The following is a 16,325-nucleotide window of genomic DNA, read 5'->3' on the forward strand; positions in this document are numbered from 1 at the left end:
CAGGTCTTTTGTCTCCCTAGGTAGGTTTATTCCTAGGTATTTGATTCTTTTTATTGCAATGGTAAATGGGAGTGTTTCCTTAATTTCTCTTTCAGATTTTTCATCATTAGTGTGTAGGAATGCAAGAGATTTCTGTGCATTAATTTTGTATCCTGCAACTTTACCAAATTCATTGATTAGCTCTAGTAGTTTTCTGGTGGCATCTTTAGGATTCTCTATGTATATATCATGGCGTCTTTCACCAGTGGAAGAGGCTGTCTTTAAACATCTTTCACCTGTGCATTAAAAAAGTACTTTAAAATTCTTGAAAGATCTGGTGGAGTTGCACCTACTTGGGAATCTCTAGGCTTTGTATATGGGCCTGGCTATTATGTGCCTCAGTTTTTCTTCTGGGAAGTGGGAATAGTAGAGGCGTACAAAGATTAAGAACCCGCTATAAAGACATCCTTATATGTATGCAAGAATCATTTGTTTCTATCATTCTGTCAAGAGCTCTTAGCAGTGAGAAAACATTACATAGCCACATTCTATTCACTCAGCATTTTTAGAGGAATGAAGAGTCTTTAAAAAAGGAACTGTGAAGCAAACCAAAGATTAAAACTTTATATTTTAAGGTTTTTAGTTCAAGCTCTTTCTAATATGTGTTAAACACTTCTTTCCTTTCTTAAATGGTGTGTATTCACTATTATTTAAAATGTTACTGATGACTCAGGGTCATAATTTTTAAAAACTTTTATAAGGAAATAATCTCAAACTTTTGGTTGGTTTTATTTGGAATGGTGTATTATAGAAACAGGATATTCTGTACGCTTACTACAAAATATTAAACTACTGTTTCGTTTTGTCAACAAATCTAAGTAGGAAATGTGACCACTTGTGGATATGTAAGCAAATTGCTTATAAAGGTTTAAAAATGAGTAGAGCTAAAACTGAATTCTTTTAAAGCTTAATTCTTTGTAGTTTCTGTTTTAATTTTCCCCTCAAAACCAACCTACAAATTAGTGTGATATTTTTAGAGAACTGTCAATTCAAGATTAAAATATTCTCATCTTTTGCCACATAATTATGGTAAATCTCACTGATGTCTTATCAAAATCTTTAGGAATATATATGCAATGAGAAGGCATCACTGAACCCTAGTTATTACTCTTCTTTAATTTTATTTATTGATCATTTGCAAGCAGATAAGACATGCTGAGTACTTCAAAGTCTTCTTTCATTGTGGAATTTGAGATTATTTTCCGGGCTTTTGCATGAGAGAATTTTATTATCTGGCTTCTTTCCATGCATGATCTAATAATAGCACATTACACCTACTATCCTTACTTCCTCACTTTTAGGAGATATGTTTATATATGTATATATGTTTATGTATATATATAGATATGTTTATATGTGTATACACACACATATATACGTATATAAATACATGTAATAAATACATACTTTATTTTTATTAGATATTATCTAATTATTTCCTTAAATAAAAACAAACATTTCTCATATGTCAGCAATCAAGTAACTATAATATGATGCACAGATTTAGAAAGTAACTATGTGGTGTAACAAGGAGACTCAGCAGCCTAAACTGACAATTTGTTTTACATTGCTTCAAAGGAAAAAAAAGGTTCACAAGCTTTCATTTTTACCCCTGTTTATTTGTACTTCTCTTCATTTTGCAAAAGACATTTGCCATTTCTTTTTAACCAAGTCATTCACTTATGAAAATTCTCTTCTGGGAATAAGAATGAGTGACATGTGTCTAGATTTCACATGTGTCAATTGAAATCTAGAACTGTTTTAGGTTTTTGGTGTTTTGTTTTGTTTTTCCTGTCTCCATTGAGTTGAATCTTAAATGTAGAATTTACCTTATTGAAAATTGTTCAGCATTGCATTAGCTGTGTAGAGTGTGGACCTGATAATATTTTATTGCTTAAAAAGAGTATTATACACTCTTTAAAGAGTATTATGTGGAGAAAATAATAAAATTAAGGAATTATTTGTGTGTGCGCAGGTATTCTATTACCAGAAGCAAAGTGTTCAGTATTGATGACAATGGTACAGTCTTCACAACTAACTCTCTTGATCGAGAGATTAGTGCTTGGTATAACCTAAGTGTTACAGCCACAGAAAAATGTAAGTACTCATTTGGGAACCATATATTTGTTCCCCATATTTTTTAAACCATTCAGTAATCTCTAAACATAGAGACAAAAGCTAAAGTGTTGCTGAAATTAGAATTAAATGGTATTTTATATGTCAATTCATACATGTTCATTTAATTTATTATTTTAAATTCAAAATGTCTGCACAGTCTTACTACAGCTTATTTATATACTTACCACTAAATATCTTCATTTTTATTATGGCAATAAATAATGTTTAATGCAAGAAATAAATCATGGAAAATTCAGAAAAACACAAGAAATAAACAAAAAAATCCCTTGAAATTCTAAGAACTTTTAATTATATAATTATATGTTCTTACCATATTTTTCATGAATGCATTTTTAACTCAATTTTTTTAAATTGAATATAAATTTTGTAAGTTTTTTCAAACTGGGCATATAAAATATTGCCCAGTAAAATGTGTTCAAATTAAACTCATTGTGTCAGCAGTGCTGATAGTCACGTCTTTAATAATCAGTAGTGACCAGTTTTTTTTCACAGAGAAGCAGATGATTCCATTTTCAGGTTGCAAAACGTAGATAAAATCATCCCAGTTTACCACTTAGATTGTGTCTTCAGAATTCTCAATCAGAATTACATCAACCATATTCGAATATTCAGGCTCAAAAGAATGGATAGAACACAATGGAAAGGATTATCAAAATCTTCCCTATTACTTAGTCAATGGTTTTAATATAGTACAGTAAAGGATTCAATTTGTGAGTTTTCAATGTTTTAGATTGCGTCCTTTCAAAACTGATTTTGCATAGAATTTTATTAATCATGTTTACTTTCTTGGCTTGTTGTTTGAAAGTCTTTGAACATATATCTTACTACTCACCTTATTGAGCAGTAGCCTGATGAGATGGTGGAGTACAAAGCATCTCTTGCATACTTTTTGTCATACATTGAATAGCTCTTTGGAAACTGCAGAAGGACTGGGTCTGGGTTTTGAATTTTCTGTTTAACTAAACGATAAATGATGGGGAGCAAATGTTGCAGGGGAGTAAATGCCTGCTGCACGGAAGAAACGCCAAGGCTTTTGGTGTCAGAAAACACAAAGATGTTTGTCTAAAAGCAAGAAACTTTTATTCATTGCATATTTCTGAGAACAAATTATTTATATCATTACTTACAAGACTGCTGAGAAAAGAATTCAAATCAGTTCAAAGGAGGACTGGACATCTTTGAAAAAGGTGTTTCTATGTAAAGTAGCCTTCAACTATTGAAAGAGCATGTTTTAATGAATTTATGTAAATAATCAGCTACTGTAATCTTATTTTATATATAAGGGGAATTTTTTGTAAGACTATATCATTAACTTCTGTTAAATTAGAAGTACTACAATTTAAGTTATTAAAAAGCAGAGTCTTTAAAATGTGTTATTTGTATTGTTAGACACAAATATTGTGTCCTCTTCTCTAAGAAGAGGAAGGAAAGACTTTTCCCTAATTTTCAACAGGTAGAGTTAAGCCTTTTTTTTTTTTAATTTGTATTTGCCCTTATGAATTACAATTGCAAATATAATGCTTTGTGATTATAAAAGAAAGAGCATGTAAGATTATAAATAAAAACACTGAGACAAACAAAAGAAACTCTCTCTCCCCACTCTTCAATGTATGTACCTTCCCATGGCTTTTTAAAATAAAAAAGAAAGATTTAAAATAATGATATACAAATATACAATACCTTATGCTGCAAATTGTTTTTTAGCACTTCACAAAATATCGTGTATATCACTTCTGGTTAGTAGATAAATAAAATAATAGTATTTAGTGTTTATTGCTTATTTATATAAGTGATCTTCTAAATGTTTCATATGTATTAATTCATTTAATCTTTATAACAGCTCTATAAGCTTGTTACTAGTATCATTTCCATTTTACAGAAAACCAACTGAGACAAAGAGTGGTAAGCATTTTTCTCAAATTGAGAACCAAGATTAAAATACATTTTTAAAGTTCATGATATTACTACATGTGTTACATTGATGCATTCATTTTTAATAAGCATACACAGTTTCATAGTTTGGTGGTAATTTATTTCCCCAATCCCTTTTGGGTTACTTCCAGTTGTTTGGTTGGGATGCAAACAATTCTGGAATAAATAAATTGGATTACATACTCTTATATATTGGTGCCTTGGACTGTAGCATATGTTTCCCAAACTAATGACTGGGTCAAAGATATGTGTAGTTTAACTTTTACTATCCATTTCCAGATCAGGTTCTAGAAGGGGCTAACATCCCGCTATTTTTCATCCTTCCGCCATCACTGGCTCTGTGTTTCATATTTAACACAAGGACTAAATCATCATTCTCCTCATTTCTGGTGAGCAAGCGCCTTTGTGAAAGTTATGATAGAGCAACACATCTCAACTGCAGGCATTTTTGCCTCCTAGTACATTTGACCTTGTCTGAAGACAATTTAGATCATCACAACTAGAGTGGAGGGTGCTCATGTACCTGACTATCTCCTTTACTTTTACTACTTTTCCTCAACAGCTCCTACAGTCCATGGCAGATACAAGGCACTGGATTAACACTGGTTGAGCTGAATGTGTTGAGAACATTTTTTCTAGGCTGTATTGTTGATAAATAGATGAATTATTTACCTATCCTGTCCTCAGCTTTTATTCAAGTAAAGTAAAAATGTACCACATAGCCTCTAATGCAGTTTTCATGACCATTTTTCCCCTAAAGACAGCATTAGCATTCTTTATTTTCATTCTGTTTATTCAATTTGCAGACAGTATAGAACAGAGTTCTGCAGTCCCTGTGTATGTGCAAGTTCTCGATATCAATGATCATGCTCCTGAGTTCTCCGAATACTATGAGACTTACGTTTGTGAAAATGCAGTCTCTGGCCAGGTAAGAATCCATAATAAATTGCCGACATCGAAACATTGCCTTGTATTATATAGAATAACTTTTGCTATGTATTCCTCCCACTTTGAAATGATAAAAATAAGCGTTATTTAGCTATATTAATTTCATGCTTTAATGCTGTAAATTCTGTATAATTTAAATTTCTTTCTTTTAAAAAAATATGTAAACGTCACATTTTCTACTTCCAAATTCCTCAAATGTTTGAAAAATCTGCTAACAGTCAGGATTCAAGAGTAAATCCTTTGTACTTTGTCAGTTCAATAAAGAAAAATTATTTTTTGTGATTCCATAGAATAAATAATTTTAATTAACTTTTATTTTTCCATTCATCATGAAGATAAAGATAAAATGATATATAAAATATATCAGACATCAACACAAGTGAAACTCAATTTCAAATGAATTACTAAGTATGTAAAGACTTATGAAAGCATACTCATTTTGAAATAAATTATCATTACTTCATAATTTTTTTCCACACATTTTCTCATGTGGAGCTTACCTTTTTTCATTTGTAAAATGTAGAGTTTAAATTAGATTCTTCTTTGAGTGTCTCAGTTCCAGTACACAATAACTTTACATTTTTTTAGGTATCCTATTAAATGTCATAAAACATTTTAAAAACTTATAAACTAGTTTTCAAAATACCGAATAAGTATATATACTATAAAAATCAATTATTCTAAGTAGGCTTGAATTTATCGACAAAGCAAGCTGGAGACAATTTGGATTTTACATGAGTCTTAAAATGTCTTGTGAAATTTATTCAGCTAAGTTTATGCTAGAATATATTTTATTCTGGAAAGAATTTTCAAATCTTGCCTATAAGTATTTCCTAAATATTTTTAAAAATAATAAAAAATGATTATAAATATACAAATGAATTTAAACTTAAAATATCTATTTTAAATGGATTTGTACCCAGGGTTTTTGATAAAGTGAAAGGTTAACATAAAACTTTCAGAGACTCTCCACAATGCAGCACACTGTCCTCTAGATCCAAAAGCAAACTGATTTAGAAACCTGTGAACATACAACATAGGATAGAAAGATTCAAAAACAGAATGCAAGTGAACTGGGACCCATCGCTTCTATAGACACTGGGCTTAGACATCTCTTTAAACTTGGTGTTACAAATAGATCTATGCTTAAAAATTTGATATATCTAAGTTTCTCAAGCATTTCAAACATACCTGGTTACCTGGACACATCAACAAATAGGCAACTTTTTTAAAAATCACATAAATAATGCATGTAAATCTAATAAATGATACTTTAAATGTAGTAAGTCAGTTTCCTTCAAAGTCACATAATTTGGGGAATAATCAATTTATCTTACAATTTTCTAACCTATACATATTTACATATGTCAGGTAAATTATATTTTTACAATTATTATAAGTAGTACTATATTTTATAGTTATATATGTCAAATTTAAAGTATAAAACTAGTGTGGTTTGTTGTTTTACATACTTTACGTAAATATGAATGTATTCAGAGTACCCCATTGATGGGACAATGTAGACTCAAACTTAAAAAAAAATAGGCTTAATTTACTTCATACGCTATACATTTCGTTCTGTAAATGTTCTTGGTGGTAAGTCCACTTACCCAACAAAATTGCATGTTCAGTGGTCTTGACCAGGCTGAGTTGGGCAGAAGATTTGGGAATGCAACATGATTTACACAGTAAAAGACTTAGACCAGAGCTCTAGCTCATGGTGATAAATGCTTCTAGAATAATGCTACCTATGTCCAATGACTACACTGGACCTTTTATCCTAATTCCTCAATTGTCATTTATAATAACAATCATAATTTAAAATGTTTATAATAACCTTTTGCAACTTTTGCATCATGTGGCAAGATGGAGATATACATTCCTAGTAGGAGCTAGCTCCCTTCACAATTGCGTTAGAATCCATTCATATCTTTACTGACTCAGTGGACCTTTCATTCTTTTCACAGACCCTGACTCTTAGGCAAGAACTCAGAAGTCAGTACATTTATAATATAGCAGAATAATCACCTTTTTTGAGAAATAAGTGTTTGTTTTTTCTACTCACTGCTCACTGACAGTGAAAGCATGATCATAAGAGTCTTTGGACATTAGGTACAGAGGAAATAATAGCAGAAGGCAGAGCAGATGAAATTTCCTACAGCACAGTTTTCTGACTTCAGTGTTAAAAAAAACTTCAGTGGTTTTTCCAAAACTAGCACATAAAAGTGCAAAACTCCCTGGCCTCATATTTATCACTGTCTTTGATTTGGTCACAATTTTATCTACCTTGATTTAAAAAAAAAAATCTTGTTCATACTCTGAACTGCTTGTTTTTTAAAACATAGATAACACTTTCTAATTTGTAGTTTTGTTCATATCAACTCTCCTTTCTGAAATGTCTTTATCTAATTCTGTTTAAATTTTAACTATATTGCAAACTGAACTCAAATTTACCATAAGTAATCTAATCAATTTTAAACAAATAAATAATGTTGACAATGTCCCACACATGATTCTAGCAAACACTATAGCATTAACCCATTTAATTCTCTAGAAATATATGAGGAAAATATATTACATGCCTCATTTTCCAGGTGAAGAAACTGAGGCCCAGAGAAGTTACTTCCTAAGAAAAAACAGAGACATATTTTATCCTAAGTGCTGGCATCAGAATCCATGCATTTCACCGTCATGTTTTTGCTCCCTATCTATACCTAGTTTGAATAGATCTTATACATTTGTCAAACGAGTTGTCTCTAGTTTTGCATGTTTTCTAGATTATAAGATATTTGTGATAAATGAGTGAGTTTATTTTGATATTCTTGATAATAATAATTAGCTGAATAAATGAACAGAGCATGAAGACTATGTTTCTCGAAACGATGATAGGGTATTTTTCTCTACAATTCTCTGTAGATATACATTTGAATTTATTAGCCTATATGTGATATTTAAAACCTTTAGTGTGATAAGACCCCTTAAGGAGAGAGAGTAGACAGAGAAAAGACTAAGTCTAAAGACTGAGACCCAGATACTCGGTAGTAAGTACTGGGAGTTGTAAGGAGCAAACCAGGAGAGTGTGGGAGCCTAGAAACCAAATAAAGAAAGTGTTCCAAGGGGGAGGGAGTTATTACCTTTTTTATTTACTGCTTACAGGTCAGGTAAAAGCAGAAAAGAAGAGGTCCATTCGAATTCAACAATTTGGGACTTACTAGAATATTTGTAGGTAAGAAAGTATATGATGTCACCCAGGAAGAAAATATAAAGTGAGAATATGAAAGAACATAGGGCAGAGCCTTTGGGAACAGCAATATTTAAGGATTTGCTAAAGGAAGAGAAGCCTGCAAAAGATACAAAGTAGGTGTGACCAGTGAGGTAAAAAGGGAACAAAAAGATTTTTGATGTGGACATGCATAGAGGTGATAGTTTTTGAAGGAAGAAGTATCAATAGCCTCCATTCCCACTATTTCAGGGGAAAAAACAGCTCTCACAGTTCACCATTCGGTCATTTACTTAAAAATATATATTTTATAAACAATTCACAGCTATATAAAGAGACAGTGCCAAACAACTTTATTAAAATGTGGCAAACCAAAATTGCACCGGACGCTTGTTAAGGATGCCAAGGAAGATGTTATCCAAGATTATTACAAAAGGTCGAGACTATTGCAATAGGGGAGAGAGAACTTAAATCTATTGAAACAAAAAGCAGGAGAGTTTTTAAACACTGGTGTGAGCTAGTGAAAACGTCCTGGAGGGCACATCAGCGGAGAGGTTGGTCAATGTGATTAGACCATCTACGTTTGCTGATTGACTCTAGCAGAAGCTAGGCTCCCAATCTCCCATAGAGACCGGGAGATAGGGGCCCTGTCTTTCTTGATGATTACATTTCAGAGGAATGGTTTCCAGGTCCTTGAGAAAGACCATCTGGCATTATAAAATGGGAAAAGGCTGGGAGAAGATTTATCTCTATTCCAAAGGGGCAGAGAAAGATTTTGTGATTAGAAGTTTTCTAGTGTAATTGTTCTAAGAAAATGTACATCAGGAGTCTCTAGTCAGGAAGAAATTTGTCTGAAACTGAGTCAAGCTGAGGGGAATGTTATGGCCCTCCTGATCAAATGTTAATAAAATGCAAACATGGCAAATACATATTTGTCAATATATAATACTTTGAGAAGTTTTAAAAAATCTTTTACAACTCATATTTTTGCTGGAGAATGGCTATCTTCTTTGTTCCATGATTGCAGAGCATTTAATCTTTAGATTTATAAAAAGCAAATAGCATAATCAATCTACTTAAGAAGAAATATTCTATTGCATCCTTTTCCTTCCAGTTACATTTGGATACATTCTGTCTTCACCAATTTTCAGGATAAATCAAATAGATTTTGCTGCAAAAATTTTATAATAGATGAAAAAACACTGTCACATTTAATTTTAGCAAAACAGAACAGCCCAGATTCTCATTTAAAAATATTCTGTAAGGAAATCCTTCCTATTGAATGACTAAAAGGATGATTACTATATTTTCTCTTTATCCTTAGAATCATATCGTTCACTCATTGATTCTTGATTTTGAAAATATTCATGTGTTCTATCTTCATCTGAGGACTCACAGTCTAAAGCTTTGCTCACATGATCAGTTTCACCATCTTGAGTCTATAGTGCTGGCTTCTGCTTTTGGTGTTCATCTTCTAATTCACCTAAGAACTGTGAAATATCTTCCTCTGGCAATTTTAGTTTCTTTGTCATTATGGATGTAAAATTTTAAATTTGAATTTTCTACTGTTTTTAATGAAGAACAATATCAGACTAAAAAGTTAGTGTATCATTGCTTTTATATCTTTTTTGAAAGATGATGCAATACTTTGAGCAATACATTTACAAAGAAGAGAATGATGCAATGGGAAAATTTATTTTATTGTTGCATCAACCTTCTAGACCATTCATCATACAAGTTTTATATAAGTTTTAAAAAGCACATTGGGAAAACTTTATAAGTAATGATGAAATTTGTAGGATGATGAAATAGGCATAAAAAGAATCATATCACTAAGTTCTTATAATGTATCCTAGATCTATAAAAGTATCCAGTGTGACCATTCAGTAATTGAAGATAGGGTTAATTTGTTTATTTAAAGATAAATTGATATTTCTTTATTATTTGGACACTTCTAAGAAGTAAAAACAATGAAATACCAATGTTTAGAAATAAGTATAACTGCTCAAAAAGTAACACAAATACTGATTTTTGGTGCAATGAACTCTAAAACTATACTGAGAGTTAAACTCTGCTGTGGAAGAAAAATGTCCATTGGATGCAGTGGCATAGAGTTCTCTTGTGACTTGCTAAGAGTTTAAATGTAAACCAACATTGCAAATCTATGAAATTCTATATTTTTATAATTTTACAGATGTGTATATTATGCTTCAAAAATTTAGGTAACTTTTTCAGCATCATATAGATTATAAGTGGTTAAGCAGGAATTATCATTTATATCTGTCTCCAAGAATGATGCTCATTTTATCAATGCCCTTCTAATCATAAAGACTAGCTATCCTTAGATTACTTGCTCAATCCAAAGAGAAATAGGAAAAAGGTTTTTCTCTTTCTGTACTCATAAGTAATTACATTTACAATTTTAAGGACAAAAATTAAAATAAGGTCAGTACAGCTGATCCTCACCTCCTTCCCGGAATGTGTACTGCTCAAATTCAGAATAAGTCACATTGATCAGCCCTATATTACAATCAGTTTCCTTTAAGGAGGAAGGCCAGAAATCATCAAATAGTTCTTAGAGGGCTCATAGATGTCACTATCAAACCAAGGAGTTTTTCCCAGGTCTATATGTACCTGAAAGAATGGTACATAGCATGGCTACCTGTAATGGTTTTCCACTCAAATTCAAATTCAATGGGAATTCAAAATTCCCACTGGCACTGCTACATACACTATGATTTATGAATTGAAATCAATTCAATGGACGGACGATTTGAGTTCTGCCAATATGTGCAACGTTACCATACATACTTTCTTCCTAGCACATGGCAATGACCTTATTTTAATAACATGGAAAAAGAAAAAATAATATGGGCGTTAGGGCTATCATGGCTCCTGGATTGTCATGGTTTCCCCCATGTTTTCTTAGATGTTACATGTGGAATCAGACTAACTTACACTCATATTTCTGGTCTGAAATTTACTGGGTAAGCTTCCTTCAAGTACAACTAAAACAAAGCACCAAATATTAATACATACCTCCCAGGGTGCCAATACAAACTTTCAAAAGTGCTGTTAATTTCTTACTCATTCCTAAATGTTTGATAGTAATGTGTGAACGTTAAAACTTAATGGATTAAGCTCTCAGAAAATATTTGCTTTAAAAGATAATAAAGCATATCTTGTGTAACTGAATGGTTTTTATGTAGAAACCATAATTATTTTAAGTTTTATATCTATATAAATAAGTTTCATAAAAATATTACAAAGGGTAGTAAAAGTTACTTGTTTATCATAATCTTGACAACAAAACCAAATGGTGCTGATAAGTGAAATATTGTTAAGAGCATTCTGTTTAAAATTTTTCAGAGGGAATTTATTTTTATTAAAAATAAAGAATAAATAATCAATAAAATAAGGAAGTGGCTACACCATCAAAACATAAAATGAGAACTATACATGTCACATAGTGTAAATTCTGGCTTAAGCCAAGAGAAGATGAAGAAACAGCATATACTTCCCCAGATGGCAAACAGGAAATTTGGGTGGTGAAAGCAGAGAGGAAAGAATCTCACCTTTTGATTGCAGATGAGAAAGGGAATATAATGAGAAAGAGGAACCTTTTGCAATACACCTCTCAGCCTGAGGTTCCCCAAAGTTAATTGCTAAGAATAAAATATAGAGAATATGTAATTTAGAAAATATTGGAGTAAGAAACATAAAACTTCTTAATAGTAAAATCTGAGGAGAGACTTTGTGCCAAGGACAATGGACTTGGTGTGAATTTGTTTATACTAAGAATCCCAAAGTGAAGTTCACTCTTTTTTCTCCCACACACTCTCCTTCCCCACACCACACACACAAAGAGAAGTCCTCTTTGATGTTCAAAAAACCCAGAGCCATGCTAGTTTAAAAAATAAATACCTGTGGGCTTCCCTGGTGGCGCAGTGGTTGAGAGTCTGCCTGCCGATGCAGGGGACACGGGTTCGTGCCCCGGTCCCGGAAGATCCCACATGCCGCGGAGCGGCTGGGCCCGTGAGCCATGGCCGCTGAGCCTGCGCGTCCGGAGCCTGTGCTCGGCAACGGGAGAGGCCACAACGGTGAGAGGCCCGCGTACCGCAAAAAAAAAAATAATAATAATAATAATAATAATAAATACATGTGCGTTTGCATGGGTACACATACATACACTCAAGTAAAAACAAAAGAAAAGAATGTAAACAATCTACATCACAGATTTATAAATGGGCAATGTTAAGAAAAATATGTCTTCAGAATTTGTATCCGTTTCTGTGTACTTTAGACACGACCTATTAGTCTTTGATTGCTTTCATCGTTTTTGGTACAGCAATATGTTCTAGGCTCTGCCACTTACCAATTTATTGCTTCCTAGCTGCACATTCATCCATCAGTACCTGCTTAAAAAGAACTGGCACTGTGAAACTATGATAATGGATTGGCCCATTAGAGCATCTTTTATTGTGAGTGCAAGGTTGAGTCTTGTCAATAAAAGGCACTGAATGCACACTGCAGGAGGAAAAGGGCTCCTCTTCCTGGTTCTATGTGTGTAGCATTTTTGCTTTTCCCTTTCTCATGCTGAACGGTTGACCAGCTAGCTGGATGTGTGGAAATATATGTATTGCTTTGCCTAACCACAAGCACAGTTCCCAAAGTCCCAAATGTACATTCGCTTGGCGACCGTAGGACTCCAGCCCAGGCCAGGGGAGGTCTTACAGCCCTGCCAGTGTCGTCACTGTGTGCTCCAGGCCTTGCACCTGCAGTGGTCTCCCAATTCCCTCTGCATTTCCAACCACCAGCCCACTTGTACCCTGGAGGACTATCTGTGTTTGCCTGGAGAATGTAGACTGGTTCTAGCCCAGTAAATTCCTTTGCCCTGCGTGCAAGATGCCGCAACCACACCTCCTCCAAGGACATCTGAAGTTTGTCTCCCTTCCACATTTGTCTGTCCTTAGATGATTTCACTGAACCCCAGAGTGCCCTTTGGAGTTCTCATTACATCTTTATAGTTACTCCCCTATTATAGCTTAATAATTCTTTATATTAAACTTCCTTCATTTTAATTACTGTCTCTCTCAATTGGAACCAGACTGATACATAGGATCATTTTATATTTACTGTTCAAGATCTCAAATCAGTTATTTTTCCAAGATTCTGTGATATTTTTAGTGGAGAATTATAGAAAATGTAGATGCAATATCAGTAAATAAAATTGGGATATCTGTCCATGTAAACCAAGGAAAACCCTGCTCTCTCTTTCTCTTACCCTACTATCTTAGCTCTCTTCTTCTCTCTCTCTCTCATATTTTTAATAATATTGAAGACGACTGTAAGGAAAACTCCATCTCATTTTGTTATTTCTTTGCAAGTTTCTTTATTTTCTTCAGTTATATACAATTAATATATTTTAGAGAAAGATAGGTATGATAATTTTCAGAGGTCCTCTTTAATTAGAACATTTATAAATATTTAGAGGTAAATAATTTTTTCTCAAATTGCAAAAGATAATCCCACTTATATTTCAGCATTAGTTAGGATAGTTCTGCCATAAATGTGTGTACAATATATACGTACACAGCTATGGCAAATAACATGGGCTTTTTGACCAAAATACTTCATCTAAATGTCTAATAGAGACTTGAATCCTAGGACTAGTACAAGACTCTCTATTCTTAAATGTAATAGAATTAATATGAAAAATATTATAAGGTGATGATACCCAAAAGATAAAAAATCAATTTTACATATCACACACTCTCAGAAACTTAAAAGACAAAGGGTGAAGAAGCAAATTCTATTTAAAAAATAAAATGATTGAAAACAGTGTCAAATTTAGTAAATGTTTTCCATTATAAGTAAATATATTCACAAATCCTATACATTTTTGGTATATCAATAAATTTTAATTTAAAATAAAGGCAAAAGATAGAGGGAAAATAATTATTCGCAAAAACTGAAAGAAAAAGTGCTTCTGTTATTAACATATAAGAGGGCATGCTGATTGATAAGAAATCATCTTATTAAAAGCTGGTTCCTTGATACTGATGTAGTAACTGTCTTTTGGAAATACTATGAATAAATTTGTCAATAAATAAATATACAGGTACTTTGTATCCATTACAGATGACATGTTAATGATTTGTCAATGTGAATGTTTTCCCTAGAATATAGTGGTCCTATTGAAGTTTATCCAAATCATTTTCTATAATACGTATTACTATAAATTAATCTATTTTTCATTTTTATCAAAACCACATTTTACTGTATAGTCTTTTATAATAAAATCTACTGCTAATATTCATAGGAAGTGAACATTTTTAATGAATTGATTTATAGAAAACATGTTTGTAAATTACTTATGACTATAGAAATACCAAGTGAATATATAAAAATGAGTATAAAATATAATTTAAGCATATAGATAATTTTACTTAATTTAGGAAAAACAAACAAAATAAAAGATGTTTTGGAATACCAATTACCTAATAAATCACCTTAAAACCAATAAAAGAAAAGCAGTCTTTCTAATTAGCTCCTAGATTATTAGAACAACCAGACTAATGAGTCTTGAAGTAGCACAATTTGAAACAATTAGATTCCAGAACAATCAATGTCATCCTATAAAAGCAACATTTTCCCTTACCTTTATTTTGACATCAAGATTATCAAATTTTTAAAACTTGGGTTCAAAAACAATTAGGGAAAAATGCTTTGAATTGTGAAACTTGTTTTTTAAAGCTTATAATGTGACTATGTGTATAAGAATTCATGAGATTTTCCATGAGCTTTGCTGGTTCGCTTTTTATAGTGCAGATCTATGAATAAGTAGGAAGGGCAAAAGTATCACATTTAAAATTATTAAAAATTTTATAAACAAATATATCTATATCTTAAAACCATGTTCTATTATATATACAATATTTTCTTGATTATTTCAAATCGGGATTTGATTGTTTTACAAACATTGGTAATTTGTTAATGATGAATTTATTATGAGATACTGAAGATTGCTTAACTGTGCTAGAACGTCAGAAAACTAAACAACAAGCCATTTTCTTTCTAGCTAATTATCATTCTTGGCATCAAAGTGACCACAGAGTCAAAAAAAAAGTATTTATTAACTCAGGCTTCTCTAGTTTTTTTTTCTTTTTTTTGAGTGGCATTGTCTACTACACTTTTTTTTTTTTTCGGTACGCGGGCCTCTCACCGCTGCGGCCTCTCCGGGCTCCGGACGCGCAGGCCCAGAGGCCCACGGGCCCAGCCGCTCCGCGCATGTGAGATCCTCCCGGACCGGGGCAGGAACCCACGTTCCCCGCACCGGCCGGCGGACTCCCAACCACTGCGCCACCAGGGAAGCCCTCTACTACACTTTTAATTTAGTCTTAAGCAATACATGTACACAGCTTTCCAATGATAACTGTGTGTATTTGTGTAAGTTTGATGGATTTGCTTCTCTTAGCATTTGAGAAAAAATGAAAAGGATAGCAAAATAATTTTTCTTCCCTTTATTCTCTACCTGTTGTCCTTTGTTTTTTATTTGTTGTGTCTTCTTTTGTTTCATGTTTTTGAGAGACAAAGTGGTCCTTTAGAGAGGATTGCAATGAACGTTTGTTTTCTAGTGTTAATTTGGGGCATGGTATGGACTGATTGGTATTTTTTATTGTCTAAAAATCAGTTATGTAATTCAAATATGTTTCCCCTCCTGTGGGAATGAAACATCAATAACGACAGTTAAGCAGCAATAATAGAAAGATTGCCTGGCGTAATAGCAAGAGAACTTGACTAAACTCATCCACACTTACTGATTCAGTGATAATCTAACCATGCTGAATACCATTCTTCTCATAAGAAAAAGAATGATACAACTTTTGCTCTACAAAAGGGTTAGTAAAGATAAAATACTTTAAAAATACTATTAAATGAGAAAATTGGTAGAATTGAAATTTATTTAAAGTAATTTTGTAAATACTAACAGCAGCAAACATTTAAGAGTAGTGTCATACATTACAAGTTCTTAACATGGGGCCCA

The 16,325-nt window shown here is 32.5% G+C and overlaps 1 protein-coding gene across 3 annotated transcripts in view; it reads left to right on the forward strand.

Moving 5' to 3' along the window:
* The window catches only part of CDH19 (cadherin 19), a 49,986-nt gene that overhangs the window by 19,544 nt on the left and 14,117 nt on the right, over window positions 1-16,325 (forward strand). For all 3 annotated transcript variants that reach the window (XR_003794385.1, XM_029228044.1, XM_029228032.1), the window contains exons 7-8: window positions 2,015-2,136; window positions 4,917-5,038. Coding sequence is in view for 2 of the 3 variants with exons in the window: in XM_029228044.1 (XP_029083877.1) it covers window positions 2,015-2,136; window positions 4,917-5,038 (244 nt within the window). In the remaining variant the exon portion in view is untranslated. The remainder of the gene's footprint in view (window positions 1-2,014; window positions 2,137-4,916; window positions 5,039-16,325) is intronic.

The sequence above is a fragment of the Monodon monoceros genome, unplaced genomic scaffold, assembly GCF_005190385.1.
Source record: "Monodon monoceros isolate NGI ecotype Baffin Bay Population unplaced genomic scaffold, NGI_Narwhal_1 Super_Scaffold_1, whole genome shotgun sequence".
Lineage (NCBI taxonomy): Eukaryota > Metazoa > Chordata > Mammalia > Artiodactyla > Monodontidae > Monodon > Monodon monoceros.